Consider the following 18,896-nt stretch of genomic DNA (forward strand, 5'->3'; position numbering starts at 1 on the left):
AGAAATCTTCACTGTTGCTCTGTGCACATGACAGTGTTAATAATATTCAAGATAAGAGTCACCTTTCCCCAACATCTACTCAGTAATACAAAGGATCCGTTCTGAAATGTTGATGCTGTCAAGTAGTGAGATATAGGGGAACAGTCACAGAAAACCAACGTGATTCCAAGACCAAGCACGAGGTAGTGCCCATTGCATAGGAAAGGCTCTGTAAGGCCATTGGTGTATATTTTTGTTCTTGTTGAATATGTTGCCTTACATTTTGAACTTTAAGACATAAATAAAGTAATAAGTATTTCTAATATTCTAGAAGAAATTGAGAAATGCACAGAAATTTTCAGTCTTCTCCCCAAAGTTTCCAAATATATGTGACAAAACAAAACTACAAAAAGAGCCAGTATCAGATTTCTGTTCCATTTACAAAAGGCTTAGTATTGGGAATATGAGAGAAATAACATGATGATTAAGTTGATAGGACTTGGTGCATAGGGAGACCTAAATCATTGCTGTTTGGTAGAAGTCAATATGGAAATTTTTTTTTTAAAACCCAGCACTTATAACATCTAGCTACATTTCCTTCACTTTTTTTTGAGTGAGTGTGAGAATATTGGACTTTTGAACAGATACAATTCTGGCCATCCTTTAAAAAATATTTTCCTTTTTTTTTTCTTTTAAGAAATATTGTATTCAAGCCCAGGGTTACCATTGTAGAGATATAGAATTGCTATGTTTTACCCAGATTATGTATTGGATTCTTAGAGCCAATTGCTATGTATGTTATCAAATAATAATTATATTTAATATTAACCAGATGGAAATAACATATAGCATGAAAGCATACTATTATCACAGACTACTTCCATTGCTGATCTAAGCTGCAAGACTTTTTCAAAGCAGTTGACAATTTTCCATTATATGGCATCTGTCCATAGTGATCCCAAAATGTGAAATCATCTTGAAGAAATGTTACGTGAGTTTCTAGACAATTCTCTGTTTCTGTATTGTGGGTATTCTGTTTTGTTCTTATAGCATCACTCAATTCTGTATCATTTTGTTTGATATCAATTTTGTAGAGATTGAGGAAGCTAATCAAGTTTGGGGAGAACTGTGTTTCACTACCATTGTGTTTTTTATGTTCTACATTCTTTTAATATGTATGCTTTTGTTTATAGTGAGATTAAATTTTCATAAATAACTCTCTTCTCTTTTTTTTTAAACTTTATTCTTCATTATTTCAAATAAAGATGAGGACATAGAAAATAGTGTTGATTTGGAAAATTTATTTTATATTACATTAATTTGGAATTTTAAGCCTTAACAAAGTAATAATTTACTTTGATATTATATAATATCAAAGTAAATTTTATATATATATATATATATAAAGTAAATTATTACTTTACTTTGTTATATATATATATATATATATATATATATATATATATATATATATATATATATATATATATATATTAGACCAATGCAGATTAATAAAGTTATCTAAGACAGTGCTTTGCCTCAAAATTAGAACATGCTCACTCACATAATTTTTTAACACAGATGTCAACACTTCATAGTTACTTGGTGGTATGACTTTTCATTTCACTCTTTCTTACAAAAGTAGGAACTAAAAAGTAAGCTAGATCCAGGATGACACAGGAAGTGTTTGAGTGAATTATTGCATACCAAGATAAAGATATTATCTTTTAACTCATTCATATTTAACACTTTATAGATATGTAGAGACTACCTACAAGGAATATGAATATGTTAACTGTAGAACTCAATCAAATGATGATTATAAATTGTTTTAACAATTATTTCTTTAAAAGCTTTTTGAGTCTTTTGATTTGGTACAAATTGACACTTTTAATCTGAGTTACTTAAGATAGTTTTAAAGGTTTTGTCTTTTCATATCGTGTTAACATTTGTGAATTCACTTAGTCCACTGAAAAGTATTAAATTAAGTCAACTTAACTTAGGCAACTGGGGTTTTTCATCTAACACTAACATTTCATGCTTTCCTTAAGAGTCATCTTAAGAAAACTAAATTATTTCTGTTTTAGTCAGCTTTTTTGAAGCTGCAACTAAAAGTTTATTTGGTGGCTCATGATTTCAGAGGTCTCAGTCCATGGGCAGCCGGCTCATTCTTCAGGGATCCAGGTGAGGCAGAAGAGCATTGCAGAAGAAATGTGGCAGAGGGAGATGGGTCACATGATGATCAGAAGGCAGAGACAAACTCCACTTGCCAGATACTACACACACACACACACACACATACCCGAAAGGCACGCCCGCCATGACCACCTCCTCCAGCTACTCCCTTCCTACATTCAGTTACCACTCAGTTAATCCCTCTCAGGGGATTCATTCACTGATTGGGTTCACCCACATGGAACTGCCCACCAAAGCTGCAACCAAAAGTGGAGATGTACATAGAAGATGTGACAGCACCAATAGCACCCAAATCAGCCCAGCCCTCATACCACACAGATCCAATTATGGCCACTGTAAATCCACCATATGGAAAGCTTGAGGGAGAGGCCAGTTGTAATTTCTAGAAAACACAGTACAGGAGGTTCAGACATTCAGTGGAACTTGCTGGTCCCATTGCTGTTTGTGCTCATGATCACAATTTTTTGTTTCTCTCTTCCACATCCTTTCTAGAACTTTCTAATTGTTGGCCATTACTTCAGCTGTACTCTAAGCTGTTTTCTTGGAACAGATGTCCACACCTTCACTACTGAGGCCTCAGAGACTTTATTACAGAGAAACATTGAGTTACTTCTCTGAATTCTCTACCCATTATGTAGAGGGCTAGTAATCCTGCCCTTCACTGTCACAGGGATGACCACTATTATAACACCTTTCTTTGCTGCTGTGACACCACTGTGGAAATCCCAAAGTGACAAAGGGGCAGCTACTTTCAGATTTTGTGGAACCTTTCCTGTATTGCCATGTGCCCCCGTCTACCTACTCTTCAGGATTAAAGATGTGTAATACAGCAGATCCTAAAGGTGCCTAAACCTAAAGCATAAATTCTGCAAATGAGTTCATGGAAATGATGTTGAAAGAGGCTGGTAATTGCTTGGCTTATGGACCTGTTTCCCACTTTTTGGAAACAGAACCTATGGATTTAATGTCGGTTTCTGTAAGCTTACAAAAAGGGTGAGATAGTAAATATTTTTGGTTTTACAAATGATCACGGTCTTTCTTTCAATTACTTTGCTGTCGAAGGGCAAAAACAGCCATAACCAATACAAAAATATAACTCCATGAGGACCTATATCTTAATGCAGTGGTCCCCAAAGACATCAGGGATAATGACTCAGTTATTGCATGTCATCATTTTGCCACCAATTTGCTGACTGGTATGGTCTCCTGGAAGGGCAGGACCATTCTAAAATATTAATTGACCTCAGTCAATCAACCTTGGTGCCAGCCCAGGCTCTTGTGGGATCCATTGACAGCCTCCATCTCTGCCCCCTTGACAGCTCTTTTCTAAAGCCTACTGGAATCAGAAAAGACATCTCAAAAATCAGTATTACTACTTGTCAAAAGGATATAAGTGCAAGGAATTTTAATAAATTTCAAATCTTAGGTGCATGAAGATTACTTCAAAAACAGAGAAAGTGTTATATTTATTATCTCTTTAACACCTTTCCACATTACCCACATTTTCTTCCCTTCTTCCCTCCCTCCCCAACACACTGAGGAACATTTCATAGCAGCAGTCTTCTTGAAGTCTTGATTGGCATCCAAAGAAGAGTAACTGGAGAATAAATATCAACTGATGTTTCATTTATTCCTGCATAATAGGTCAGTTCCCCTCCTTTATAGATTACTTCTGACATGCAAGGAAATAAGAACAAATTACACAAGTATACATATGTGTTCTTACAGAAATTTCTATTAACTAACATTTTATTTTTTAACCTAAGAAAAATAATATCACACTTTTTAAATGTTCCTCAATTTAGAAGTTTGATAAGATGGTAATTTTTATTTTGTGTTTGTTACTTAATAAAAAGTATATAAAAAGGAAATTATAATGCAAAGAATAAATAAAATATGGTACAATTAAATGTCTAATAAATCCCAAAGAAGATATTGTTAATTTGAGCTATTTTTTAACCTGGCAGATATATGTTGTGTATAAATATGCATATACATTTCTCTCTGTGTGATGATGTATATATGTAGGTAACTGTAAGCACAGATACAGAAAAATTTTACCAAAAGTAGAAAAAATCATTTGACATTGAAATTTCCATAAAAACTTGGTAAAACAGATATTATTTGATGCATTAATCAAATGTCATATAAAGCAATATTCTTTAAAGTGTAAAGATAAACATCTAAAGTCAGCTCCCTTGACTTCATTGCAGCAACATGGAAAAGCACTCAATGGTGGGTCAATTATATTCCTAGAGAACCAAAGTAACAGGCATCTACATTGGTGAGTCCCTAGATCTTTTCATTCCTGTATTTCCTTCTGCAAGATGGATCTAGACACAATGTGATACCCAAAATTTGATCCCAGAACAATAAATGAACATTAGTAAAAAAAAAAAAAAAAAAGCGGGGGGTAATTTGTAACAATTGTGCAATTTGAGCACAAAGATGTCCCAATGTTAATTTCTTACCTTTGACTGGAGCTTGAAATATAAAAAGTTAAAATTAAATGAATTTTGGCCAAGAGCACATGGGAGATTTCCACACTCTCTTTGCAGCTTTTCTGTAAATATAAGCTATTTAAATATTTAAAAGCTTTTTTAAAATGGAAGAGGGAATTAAGCATGTAGCTTTCCACAAAAAATACAAACATCAGTGATGTTCTGATAATAGCAACAGAGAGGAATATACACAAATCATTTCAAAAGCAACCCATAGAGAGAAGAGGAGGAATCAGTGATTAGGAAGGTGCATGCAGGACTCTCCTGTCAGGTCACATTCTACTTCTTGGCCTGGACTGGTGGCTGCACATGTGTCATCATTTTATGGTAACTCATTGAATTGTATTTTTTTGTTGTTATTACATTGCCCTTCAATAAAAGAGAAGTTTTAAACACAGTCATAGTACTGGTAAATAGTTCTCTATTACAGGTAAAGAATGAAATGAGTATTCAGAAATAAATTAAATGTACAAGCATTGAATGGGATCTTGTGTAGGCAAAGATATCCAAGTTATTAAACCACAAGCATAACATTTTCAGAGCTGAGAGAGCATTAGAAATGGCCAAATTCAGCCCTGACAAGTTCTTCATGGAGGCGGCTCTCCAGGTGCTCCTTCAGTGGGAAAGGCAGGACCTGACATTTTTGTCTTAGCAAAGCCCTCAGAGATTCTGATGTAGCCAGATTAGTTACCACTGAGATATGCAAGGAGGCAAAGTGAAATTTCAGAGGCAGAATGTCCCAGAAATGGCACAAGAGCCATAATCCCCGACCCTGGCCCTCAACTCCACCTGCAGCCCAAGACTCCAGCTAAGACTCCTGAACTCTTACAATTCCATTAGCAAATATCTGTAAGTTCCACCAATCTAAATTATCTTATTTAAGACATGATTTTTTATCATCATGGATCTGTTTCACCCTAGAAATAGTATTATGTTTCCAAAGTAATTTAGTTTTATACTTCTAATACAACATTTACACAAGTTATTTATTTAATGGGATCATATTTAATGGTAGAGCCATAGAATATCAAAACCAGAGGGCTACTAGCCTGCCTACTCATTTTGTACATGAGGAAGCTAATGCCAGAGATAAGAGAAACTTGTCATGAGTTTCTAGATATAAATTCTCCTTTTTCTTTAGTTGTAGATGGACACAATACCTTTATTTATTGATTTATTTTTAAAGAGAGAGAGAGAGAGAGAGAGAGAGAGAGAGAGAGAGAGAGAGAATTTTTTAATATTTATTTTTTATTTTTTGCCAGACACAACATCTTTGTTTGTATGTGGTGCTGAGGATCAAACCCGGGCAGCACGCATGCCAGGCGAGCGCACTACCACTTGAGCACATCCCCAGCCCTAAATTCTCCTTTTTTTCAGGTCAATAAATTAGCCTGGATTTCTTCCCAACACTTATTGTCTGAGGGAGATAAAGTAATATGCACAAAGAAATACCATCAGATTTTGGCTTTCATTTTTGGATATATAATTCAGTTTGTTGTTGTTTTGTGATCTTTTCTATTGAAGATGATTGTTGCTGATCAGCAGTGTGATGGAACTGAATAGAAGACAATAAAAAAATCATTAACTACTGACAGCCAATCCAGGTACTTTTTAAATGTGAAATTAATTCATAGTAAATGGAAGTAAAATTTAAGAATTTCTTTTAAGGTATAACATTCTTAGGTAGGCAATTATGAGAAAGAAAATCATCAGAATGGACAGAGCTACATGATTCATCCACAAGCCCCAAGGTGAGATATCCATGTCCTGCATTAACAAGAATTCTTCACCAGAACATCTGAAATGAAACAGAAAATATAACTTTATTCCTGGCATCTGTGAAATTTTGGTCAATTTATTTGCTTTTCCTTAAAGAAACCTATGGATTAACAATATCTTCAAAATTATCCCTTTACATACTATAGCTATCAGTCATTGTTACTTGATGCTATGCTAAGGAACTTGCATATAATTTCTTACTTATCCCTAAAATGTTCCAAAGGGATATAGATATCATACTCATTTAAGAGGAGGGGAAGAAGGCTTAATTAACTTAGCCAAGTTTACAATCATATTAAAAACCAAATTTCTAGTGTAAGTAGAAACCAGATTCATTTGTTTCCAAGTATATAATGCTACCCTCTTCAAAAACCAGAAATAGGCCAGGTGCAATGGCACAAATCTGTAATCTCAGCAGCTCCGGAGCTGAGTAAGGAGGATTGGGAGTTCAAAGCCAGCCTCAGCAACTTAGTAAGGCCCCAAGCAACTAAGTGATTCCCTGTCTCTAAATAAAGTATAAAATGGGCTGGTCCTGTTGCTCAGTGGTTAGTTGCCTCTGGGTTCAATCCATGGTGCCAAAAAAAAGCATAAAAAATTATCAACGGATCTTTCACTGACTCCTGATGGGGACAATGTGCTCACCCATGAGATAGCCATCCTGAAAAAAAAAAAAATGGGTAAAAATTCTAAAACCAAAAGGGAGCAAGGGCTTGTAGGCAGAGTCAAGTCTGTCAGTTGTCAGTCTAACACTGTGATAAGCATCACAGATACTCAGCTACAGGATGTTACCTGCAGGTACAGAAAAAAGACTTAGACCTTAAGAACCAGCTGGAGCAGGCCAGGATGGAGCATTCCTGCCACATAGAAAAGTACCTGATACTAAAACACATGATGCAGCTACAGTTGTTGCCTGCTGCCATTTTTGTGCATGTTGGCATTTAGCAGTTCCTAAAATAGCCATGCCCTCTTTCTGCCTAGAGGAAAGATTCCTCCTTCCTCTTGTGAGGATAGCCCTTTGTGAACAGTTAGGCTGTGGTGGCTCCTGCTTATCTGTTCCCCTGTTTCCAACCACTGCGTCCTGCCCAGCAGCCTGATGGTGACTCTGTGTTACAAAGACACCACACCCAGATCAAACCAAGGTGAAGGGGGCCCAGTAGAGAAAACTCTATTCATAGAGGTTTCACCTGTCAGTAATTCAAAATAGGAACTTGTCTGATTATTACAAATTATTCTATGTTATTTGAACATTCAAAAGGGATTCAGGACATCAGCATTCTCTTTTCTCTCATTAATAGGCACCTGGCCTATTAGCAGCAAAAATAGAAAAGTAAAATATTAAAATATAAAACAAGGTCTTTTAATTTTTTAAACCCCTGCATTTCTGTTTTAAGGACATGATGCAGAAATAATATTTACTTCTCAATTGGCTGAAATATGTGTTTCTTTCATTGAAAAACATAGCCACTGTGAGAGAATATTCCATTTCAGAACACATACACACACACAAATACACACACACGCACGTGCACACACTCACACATGCACTACATGGTCTTGGATTTTATGTGTCTTCCAATGGCCTGAGCAAAAGGAAGGGCCAAAATATTGGGGGACAATGTTCACTTTATGTATACTATGGCAGCCCTGAAACTTCTTACTAACATGAGCTCAGCTGACATGTAGCACAGAACCCATACACTGAGAGATTAAAACCTTTGCTAAACTGTCAGAACAACCCATTTTCAACTTAAATGGTCTGAAAATTGAGAACTCAAAATTACTCAAAACTCAACTGTAAATTAAAAAGTCAACATGATCATTTGAAAGGGCCCAAACATTTCTCCACAATAAGTACAATTTTCACTGTAGCAGAATATAGCATGTTCATATTGATTAGTGCACAATGACTCAATTTATGAGGGAGAAAATATAGGCTCAGAGTGTTTGTTGACCTTGAAAGTTTTCATGCCAGCTATAAGCCCAGGGAACTTGCTGTATCTCATTATAGTATTATGTAAACACCTGATGACACTGGACACAAACTCACATTACATAGTCAGGACACTTATTGCTGGTTGTTGTATTGAGTTCTGGACAGAAGTTTCCTCCCAAAAACTCATTATGCTGCAAAGCCTATGTGACACAAAGAATAAGACATGATGATTTTAAATTTCAAAAACTTTCCAAAGAATTATCACAATGAAATCCTCAAGCTTAATCTTTACTAGTCTTTTTCATTTCTTCTTTTTAGTTATATATGACAGTAGAATGTATTTTGATATATTATAAATACATGGAGTATAACTTATTCTAATTAGCATCCTATTCTTGTGGTTGTACATGATGCAGAGTTACACTGGTCATGTACTCAAATACAAGGCTAGGGAAGTTATGTCCAATTAATTCTATTGTCCTTCCTATCCCATCTCCCTCTCTTCTCTTAGCTTCCCTTTGTCTAATCCAATGGACTACTATTCTTCCCCTCCCCACTCTCCCTTGTGGGTTAGCATCCATATATCAGACAGAACATTCATCTTTTGGTTTGGGGGGATTGGCTTATTGAGCTAAACATGATATTTAAAAGACAAACCAAGCTTCATATTCACAGTCTGTCATGGCAAAGTGATTAAAGTTATGAATCAAGAGGTCCAGAGTTGGGATGATGTTTTCAATTAACCAAGAAGAAAGACCTCTTGTTAGATGACCCCCATAGCCCCTTCCATCTTCTCTCTCTGTGACCTCTACAGCTTTATAAGTAAAATGATACATTGTTGATCATTGAAAACTGAAGACTTATTTTAATGACACTTCTTCTTTTCAATAAAAAAACACTTACAATGAATGATGATAGGTGGTAGAATCTTGGTTACACTGTATTAAGACACTGTTTTCTTTGGAGTTGGTTAGCTTGCTAGAGCCAATAGGGCTGAGTGTTATATAACTTTTGTTCCTCTTATAATACCCCTTTCAACATGATCTACAATTCTAGTCTCCCATCTTCTCATTTCCTTATTGAATTCAAACAATGTATCACATCATTATTTCTGCTTTACTATGAGATTTATTCTCCCCACCCTTCCTCACCCTCAAACAACAGGATGATAGAAAGAAACCACAGATGTTGCCCTGAACTTGTGCTAATGAAGGCTATTAGGAAATCCTCATTCACTGCTCCTGAAAGGACATTCCTGGGTGGGAGGTGTCCACAGGTCATAGCAGGGAAGGGTGGGTTTTATTTTTACTGTTCCCATCTTGGAGAAACACTCACAGGTGTAGATAAGGACAGCTTACCATAAAGCCATAATATGGAATGCTGAAGTACTGAAGCCAGGGGAACTGAGATCTTCTGGTTCCAAAATACAAAGACACACCTGAAAGAATCTACACAGAAAAAAAAATGAATTAGAAGAGCCCAGAGATTTCAGGAAAATTGTTCAGAAGATGCCTTTTGAGATCTCTAGAAACTTCTCCACATTACTGCTGGGAAGAACTCTTGAAATCCTTTGCACTTATTCTAAACATTAACCTTCCTTTACATGTGTAAACCTCTGCCTGGCAAAGGATGTTCATGGTTTTAAGTTAATAAAAATATACTATCATCTATATTATATATTCCATTTATTTGAGAGATCCTTATTGTCAATACTTTGTCCTTAACTTCCTCTGTACCAGTACACAATGGAAGATTAAGAAGTATACTTTTCTCTTGGTATGCAAGGGAGATCAACTCCAGGACACATGCATACAGATACCCAAATCTGCAGATACTCAAGGCCCTTTATTTCACAATAGCATAGTATTTGTGTGTAATCCCAAGTAAATCCTTCATATTTAAATGTATGTATATGTATGTATATATATATATATATATATATATATATATATATATATATATATATATCTCCTTTGATTTTAAATTAGCTCCATATTTCTTATAATACCTAGTAGCATAGAAATGCTATGTATGTATTTCATACCATAGATATATAACTTATACACACTAAAAGGTTTAGAGAATAATGAATAAAAAAGAAAAATCGTGCAGACACAGTACTTGTTTTGTAAGTTTTGTTTGTAGTCAATTGCATCTTATAATCCATAAAGTATGTATTTGAAGGGCTGACTGTACTCACTATTCTAATTATATCTCTACCATGTGTTCCCTCTAAAAATCTTAGAAATCTACAAACATATACAGAACATTCCTGAGCAACACATATCCCTCTCTACTTCCACACATCAATAAGTGTTGTTATTTACAAAGTTTGCATGTTGTATCCATGATGTTAATAATAATTTGGGATTCAGAATTGCAGGTTTCAGGTTACCCAAAGCCTAGAACTGATAAACAGCAGAATGCAGTGTAGTACAGCAGAATACATAGTGAATCTCTTCATTTAAAGCTATGAAAAAGCAGCATTGTAATGCTGACTCAGGAAGGAATGCTGGAGATGAACTAGAGGGACTGCTAAGGAATCCACATAATACTTGTCCTAACTTGTACAGGGTATGTTGGGATATGCATAGCAATGATAGTGTTGGTGTACCTGCGTATATCAGAATTGACTTAACAAGTGCCTGATACATAACATGGCAATCCTGAGTGAAATGCAATTTCATGACTAGCTTTTAAAATTCTACATGGAAACCTTTAAATAAAAAAATCAATCAAGTATCAAATAAAACAAAACATCTTATTTTATTGAAGTACATTTTTGTTACAGTACATGATATAAAAACAAGACATCACTTTTTTAATGATATTCATATTCATCTCCAAATTCAGAAACAGAAGAACTCAACTTTGGCAATAGTATGTGCTAAGCTATGCTGGAATGGTTAAACCCAAATGAACCCCAATATTATGGATAACTATAACTCAATAATAAACAATTCTTAATAAGAATATGTGCTCCATAAATGTCATTGAAAGACATCTTTTCCTTCTGTAGGTTGAGCATGTCTGCATCACTGACATAGTAGTGGAGGGAATGTGATAATTTGTTCAGTTTATCTGTTGAGTCATCTAAGTGAGGTCAAGATTTAGGAGCATGATAGATTAAGCAACTTTTTTAAAAAGCATAAAACAGAAATATATTAATGTAAGAGATTCTCAGTAACCCACACAACTGGTGACCTAATACTACGGACTTTAGAATTTTCCAATAAATTTTAAAACGTTTTCAAAATGCAAGAGGCATCTGGCTAGACCCCCCTAATACACTTCCCTGGGAGCTTGACTTTCACCTTGGGGAGTAGTGAATCCAACCAAACCACCTCTGCTGCTTACACAGCTGGCAGTTCTCTAACACCAGCATGAAAGGCAGGCAGAGAGCTATGTTTTTTTGTGAGGGAATCGGCCAATTTTTCTGGGTTTTGAAGTCCCAACCTATGAAGGTTTTTTATGTCACCAAGAAGTCCCTTTTAAAAGCTCATTAGTAAGTACATGGGGCCAAAGTTAAGTAACTACATTAGAAACTGGCAAAAAAAGACTGGATAAGAGGAAGAAGAAAAGTTGCACATTCTCTAATGTAAACTGTATTTCAATATATAACCTCCTTGAAGCATCAGAGACCCACCCACACAATCCTCAAAGCTGGTTTTACATGACAGAAGGTGAAGGGACAAACAAGGGGAAAAATTCTGTCCCAGAGAAGTACAGTTCACACTCACCAGCATAAATGTAAAATAGGTGTCCACAACATTTCCTTGTATAGAGACTTTGCTATAACCTGCTGCTAGAGCCAGGGTCATGGAAATGGATGAAAAACCAAAGATAAGGAGGGTAAAGGTCATGACAAAGAAAGTCTCCGCCCGTGGCTTCGATCCTTAAAGAAAAGAAGGCATGAGTCCAGCTGGTGTAGCTCCCTGTGTACTTGTAAATATTTATTGTGCAAATATCAGGATAATATTAAGCAAACAGTAAGAGAACAAAAATAATCATCCTCTGTCCTAACACCCTGGGTCACCAATTTCATTATTTCCCTCCATATAACTAGGAGTGGGTATCACTAAGTCCTCATAGACAAATTGCCACATGGCTCTGTGATTGCGAATAGGGCTGTTAAGTTTCTTATAGTAGTTTATAATTATCATGAGCTAATGCTTTGTGTCATATGATCTGAAGATTTGGGAACAGCTGCAAAAACACTGATAGGAGTTCAGGGCTCCAGATTCCATGAATAATTCTTATCACATACATATATTTCTAAAATGGAAAATTTAAGCTCTATCAATGATTCAAACTCTATAGTGGGTTGTTAAAGAAACTTTTGGTTTGTGTGAATGTACGTGTTTATGTGTGTGTTTGTGTGTGTGTGTATCAGTGAAAATTATGGAAACGATAACTCAAAGAGTCTGGGGTAAACCCAGAGTATAATTCACAAATGATATTGTCTACTTCATCAAACAAGTAATTTTATTAAATCAATAAACCCCAAAGTCATCATCTTTATCTAATTAGAAAAGTAAACAGGAAGAGAATATAAGTGTATAATGATTTCTTATCTCTCTATATATGTCTCTACAAATATTAGAGGTATCTAACATCTTCCTATTGATATTTTATCTCTATATTGAAATATATACAGACAGAGAGAGAAAAAAAACGTAGAAAAAGGCAATAAATATCCTGGTTCCTCTAACACAGTTTCAAATAATTTTATAAATCTGGACCATATTTGTATAAAACACACAGAATATGTATAGTTTTATAAGTGGGGATAAGTAAATTACCATTTTATAAGAAGTTTTAATAGTTCAATTGGGAAAAGTCTAGAAAAGAGTGTCCACATTAACCAGCTATTTGTAGAATACCCAATAGACACATGCTTTCTCCCTTATAAATTGCTTTGCCATTTGGGGAACAAAATACATGTTTGCAAACAGAAATTAACTTCTCCACATATCCAAAAGTAAAGACACATTCTCTTTGTCTTGTTACTTACCGGCCATGAAGTATAGTGTATAAATAAATATAAAACTTGTCAATATCATCTCGAGTAGTAAATCAAGCAAAAGACTTCCAAAGAAATAAGATGATACTCTGTAATACCCACTGATGGACTCATGTCTATAGAATAAAAACATACACCACACAGGCCAGGTTAGTTTAAAAAGGCACAGCCCAGATAAGATGCTGTTCAGACTCCTGCTGCCACCAGGTCTAATCCTGCAGCTGCCCACAAGCTCTGTGCTCATCCCCCCATGTCCTTCCCCATCACAGGTGCAGACTTTCTGGGACATCAGCCCCATGCTGTGGACCTCTCTCATGACAGCACCCTTCCTGCTTTCATCCCCAATGACCCCACATCACCCCTCCAGGAACACAGTCTGCATTTCCTCACTCTCCTCAGAGCCTCTGCTTTTCCTCTGAGGCTAGCTCACTGGAAAGGGCTAATCTCAGTGGTAAAAGAGGCTTGGTAAAAGAGGCTTTTCTGGCTTGGCTTGGCACTTGGTGCATGCCTGTAATCCCAGAGGCCCTCAAGGCTGAGACAGGAGGATTGCAAGTTTAAAGCCACCCTCAGCAAAAGAGAGGTGCTAAGCAACTCAGTGAGACTCTGTCTCTAAATAAAACACAAAATAGGCATGGGGAGGTGGCTCAGTGATCAAAAGCCTTTCAATTCAATCCCCAGTACCCCTTCCCTCCAAAAAAGAAGCTTTTCTTCTTCCCACCAGTGAATATGAAGGTGAACGTGTTATACTCATGACAAAGAGAGTCTCCATCCATAGCTTTGATCCTTAAAGAAAAGAAGGGATGAGTACAGCTGGTGTAGCTCCCTGTGTACTTGTGAATATTAATTGTGCCAATATCAGTATAATATTAAGCAAACAGTAAGAGAACAAAAAATCATCTCTATCCAACATAGATGAAGATCCCAAAACCTTTTTAAAAATCTATTCTTATGTTGAAGCAAGAAAACGATCATGCCTTTCAACAAGATACCCTTGTCAGATACCAAACCTTAATCTTTGCTATTCCTAATGCCTCTTTCCAAATTCCAAACTCTTTCACCACTAGAAATGAATTCCTTCCCTCTGTGGTGATCCCACTCCTGGGCATGTAGGCATGGGCAAATCTCCTCCATCTTTGAAAACTACAATGAACAAAACCATCCTGCTGTTTCCTGTAAGGCTGCCCTCTGGCTCTCTCCATTCTTTGATCCACTCAGGGCTGCGCTTGGCTACATACTTTGTAAACTTCATATCCCATCTCCAATTTGATACTTAACACTTAAATATCTACCAAAGCTCCTGAATTTTCCTTAAGAGGGGCTTTATGACCTATTACTTTCTCAAAACCAAAGACAATTCTCAACTCTTTTATTCTTCACTTTCTCTGCAAAATTGGGACTTGCTGACCACACCCAAACCTTGATATTTTTTCCCTTAGTATCAGACCTCATATGCTCTTGGTTTTCCACTCCATTGAAGACTGCTTTTCTCAAATAATATTGGTAAACTATATATACTTCAAAAGCTTGTGTTGTACAAGATAAATAGACACAATTTAAATATGACAATTTTAAACATAAGATATGGGAAAGAAATGAGAAGAAAATAAATTTGCCAGTTATCCCCATTATGAAATCCTTGGCCCAATTCTGGATATGACCAGTTTGCCCACCAGGCTGCAATGCCCCTTCCCTGAACAGAGTCCAACTCACACAAACCGCTTCTTCTGGATCATGAAGAGATCCACCGCCAATGTTCTTCTGCGACACAGGTAGACCATCAGGAAGAAGAGCATCAGTGCTCTGTCAAGAGAAAATGGGAATAAAAGCAGCTCAGTCAAATCAGAGCTCTTAGGTTGGTTTCGTCCCTCAGAACTCCTTCCAAAATTAATGTAAAATCAAAGACATTTTTTTAAAAAGTGGAACTTTTCCATTTAAACAGATAGGAAAGCATCATCCCATCAGGGCTCTCCCTGAGTGTCCTCAGTGATGCCCTGGTTACTCCACACTATAGTACATATTGAAATTTCTGTGTGGACTGCTGTGCACTGACTTGTATTCACTAAAATTCATATGATAAAGAAATAACCTCCAATGCAATAGTACTGGGAGGTACATATTTAAATTTTATTTATTTATTTATTTATTTATTTATTTTGAAAGAAATGACAGTAGAATGCATTACAATTCATATTACACATATAGACCACAATTTTTCATACCTCTGGTTGTATATAAAATATGTTCACACCAATCCGTATCTTCATACATGTACTTTGGATAATGATGTCCATCACATTCACCATCATTTCTAACCCTATGTCCCCTCCCTTCTCCTCCCATCCCTCTGCCCTATCTAGAGTTCATCTATTCCTCCCATTCTCCCATCCCTACCCCACTATGAGTCAGTTACCTTATGTCAGAGAAAACATTTGGCGCTTGTTTTTTTGAGATTGGTAACTTAAGTAATGAGGTTTAGGCAAGGTCATGAGAGTGGAGCCCCCATGATGGGACCAGTGCCCTGGTAAGAGCAAGAAACCCCAGAAACTCTATGCCATGAGAGATGCAGGGTGACGGCGCCATCTATAGGCAGAGCGGGACCCTCCCAGGAGCCTACTGCTGGAAGGGAGCTCTGAACCCAAACTCCCAGACTCTACAACTGAAACAAAAAAGTTTTGTCCTGTAAGTCCCCGAGTCTGGTGCATTGCTATGACAGCCTGTGCTAACACTTAGGTTATAAAATACTTTCACCTTGAATTTAACTCACAAAAATCCCGAGTATCATTCCTAATGTATGAAGAGAAACTTTAAGTTAAATAGAGCTCCAAAGGGTTAAGGTATTCAATTCAATTTAGTTTTGAAGTAAAGTAACAAAAGAGTAAAGGCATGTGGAAAGAAAATGCCAGAACTACACAAGACCACCAGAAAGCCTGGACACCATCCTTGATTTGGAACAACCACCTTCCTATGGGGTTTCCAAAGTGATAAAAAAAAAAAAAATCAAACTGATATTTATTCATAATAAAAATCAATTTGATCACCAGTGTGAAGACTATTAATATGTATATCAGTAAAATAATTGAGGATTAGCAAGAAAAGTGTTCGGCTAGTTTATATTTCAAGTGAAATAAGGATTTCATGGGAGTTTGCCAACATCCTTAAAACATGGGCTTCCCTGTCTAATCAGACACATAAATTGATATTACTATAAACATGTAAAGAAAGGATATATGCACATCATTTAAATTACTTAAAAACAAGAGAAAGTTTTTCAAATGTAAACACAAGTGAACAATTCCAACTACCTTAAAGAGTTTATAGAAAACTTTTTATTCATGCACATGAGAAGGTTTATTTGAAACCTATACATCATCATGCTTTCCCAGCATATATCCATGTTATAAAACCAGCTATCCTCCCTACAAGCAGTAAGTACACTTTACTTCATTCAGATGTGGGTGTGAATGTGTACTTTCAATTTAAATAAACACTCTACATCACCTCAAATCACCCACTTAAGTCCATCCTTTTCCACAACAGCCTCTCATCAACAGAAAATTATGGTGCAGCCTGGCTTCTCTAGACAGATATTTATCACACCTAAGAAATAAAGAACTAAGAGGGCAGGCTGTTCTAAATATGAAAGTTCATCAATAATTAAAAAGAATGGAAGAGACAAACAGCCAAATAAGTTTTAGTACCTAGTAAACCTAATATCAAGCTAAAGGTCCATGGGGAAACAATGGAATAGAAGAAAAATTCAATTAAATTTTTTTCTCACATTTAACAATACAGTAATATTCATAATTCTGAAAAAGGAAACAGTAAAATCCCTTCTAAGACAGAAGATGATTTACTTCATAATAAACAGGTTTTTATTATGAAAAATGTTTAATGCACTCAATGCTTTTTAAGGGGGCAATTCAGGTGCCATGTATAAATACACATCAGATTTATTTTTTTTATAAATTGACAAACTATACTCAAACATTTGTGGGGCACAAAGTGAAGTTATCCTTCAAGAATTCAATGCTAGTTAGATATGGTAGCTTATACCTGTATTCTCAGGCACTCAGGAGGCTGCATCAGGAGGATCACAAGTTCAAGGCCAACCTCAGCTATTTAGGGAGGCCCAAATCAACTTAATGAGACTCTGTCTCAAAAAATGAAAAGGACTGAGAAAAAAAATCCCTAGAGAGTAAAATGTCAAAGAATAATAAAATGAGTCTATTATGTAGATCCATTGCTTTTAAAGTTCATATACTTTAATTTTTATCATTTTTATGGTGAGAACATTTGGAGTTTATGCTCAGCAATTTTGAATTCTACACTATTATGTACTGCATTCACCACCCTGTTCAATGTATCTCAATAGAAAGAAGATCCTATTCTTCCTGCCTTCCTGAGATTTGTACCTTTGACCTTCACATACACCATTCTGGCATACACCATTCTACTCTGTCTTTAAAAGACTAAAAGTGTCAGAATTTACATATTAGCAAGAACATGTGGCTTTTGTCTTTCTCAGTCTGGATCCTTTACTTAGCATAATGTTCTCAATTTCGTCTATGGTGTCACAAATGGTAAAATTCCTTTTCCTGTGGCTGAACAGCATTCCCTGGGGCATTCACCCATTTTCCTTTTCTGTTTGTTAGCTGACAGACACTTAGATTGATGTCCAAATTGACTGTTGTGCACAGGGCTACAATGAACACGGGAGCACAGATCCCTCTTCAACTAATTGACTTCAAATATTTTGTGTGAACACCCTGAAGTGGGATTAATAGATCCAATTTAAAAAAAAAAAAATACCATCATTTTCCTAATTTGTTTAGCTGTCAAAACAACACATTAAGACTATAAAGTCAAAGTGGCTCACGCTCTACACAGGATTCAAACCCAGTTCCTCAGTTACATAGGTAAGAGGAATTGCTAAGACACCACTTGATTCCAAGAACAGTCCTAAACCACTGGCCTTCACAGCAATGTCAAATGAAGGATGGATATTCCTGTCCAAAGAAAGTTCTAATGCCCTGGTTCCAGAGAAGAAGCTGAGACTTCATTTTCTTACCCAAACAATCATCACTAATCACCTGATCATCCAAAGCAGAGGTAGATGAACCACATACACAGAGGCTACTCTCACATAGTCCAAATATTCTAAAAAAAGTAGGTAATGATAGTCAAAAATGCAAATTAAAATAACATTAGTGTCCAATTTCTCCAGAAAACATCTGAAGAAATGACTACACTCATGTATTTCTCTGAAGTTTTTGACCAAAAGCTGTGGTGGTCAGCTTTTCACTTCTTTCAAACTGCAGTTGATGACAGATTCCTCAACAGTCTTCTTGCTGCACAGTATACATCTTTCATGGCCTCAAAACCCTGTGATTCTGCTGAGCTTTGTTAAGAAATAGCATGTACATAGGACACAGACACTAACAGTTGTAAAAAAAAAAAAATCAGAGATCTCTTCCTGAAGAAGGTA

The 18,896-nt window shown here is 36.1% G+C and overlaps 1 protein-coding gene across 1 annotated transcript in view; it reads right to left on the reverse strand.

The window, feature by feature from the left end:
- Positions 1-5,903: 5,903 nt before the first annotated feature.
- Positions 5,904-18,896, reverse strand: part of LOC139706417 (broad substrate specificity ATP-binding cassette transporter ABCG2-like) — a 59,835-nt gene continuing 46,842 nt past the window's right edge. Inside the window, exons 12-17 of the mRNA XM_071614426.1 lie at positions 15,122-15,211; positions 13,403-13,527; positions 12,129-12,283; positions 9,747-9,836; positions 8,503-8,588; positions 5,904-6,474 (exon numbers count right to left, since the gene is read on the reverse strand). Coding sequence (XP_071470527.1) covers positions 6,327-6,474; positions 8,503-8,588; positions 9,747-9,836; positions 12,129-12,283; positions 13,403-13,527; positions 15,122-15,211 — 694 coding nt within the window. The 3' untranslated portion in view covers positions 5,904-6,326. The remainder of the gene's footprint in view (positions 6,475-8,502; positions 8,589-9,746; positions 9,837-12,128; positions 12,284-13,402; positions 13,528-15,121; positions 15,212-18,896) is intronic.

This window comes from Marmota flaviventris, chromosome 7 (genome assembly GCF_047511675.1).
Source record: "Marmota flaviventris isolate mMarFla1 chromosome 7, mMarFla1.hap1, whole genome shotgun sequence".
NCBI classification, from domain to species: Eukaryota; Metazoa; Chordata; class Mammalia; order Rodentia; family Sciuridae; genus Marmota; species Marmota flaviventris.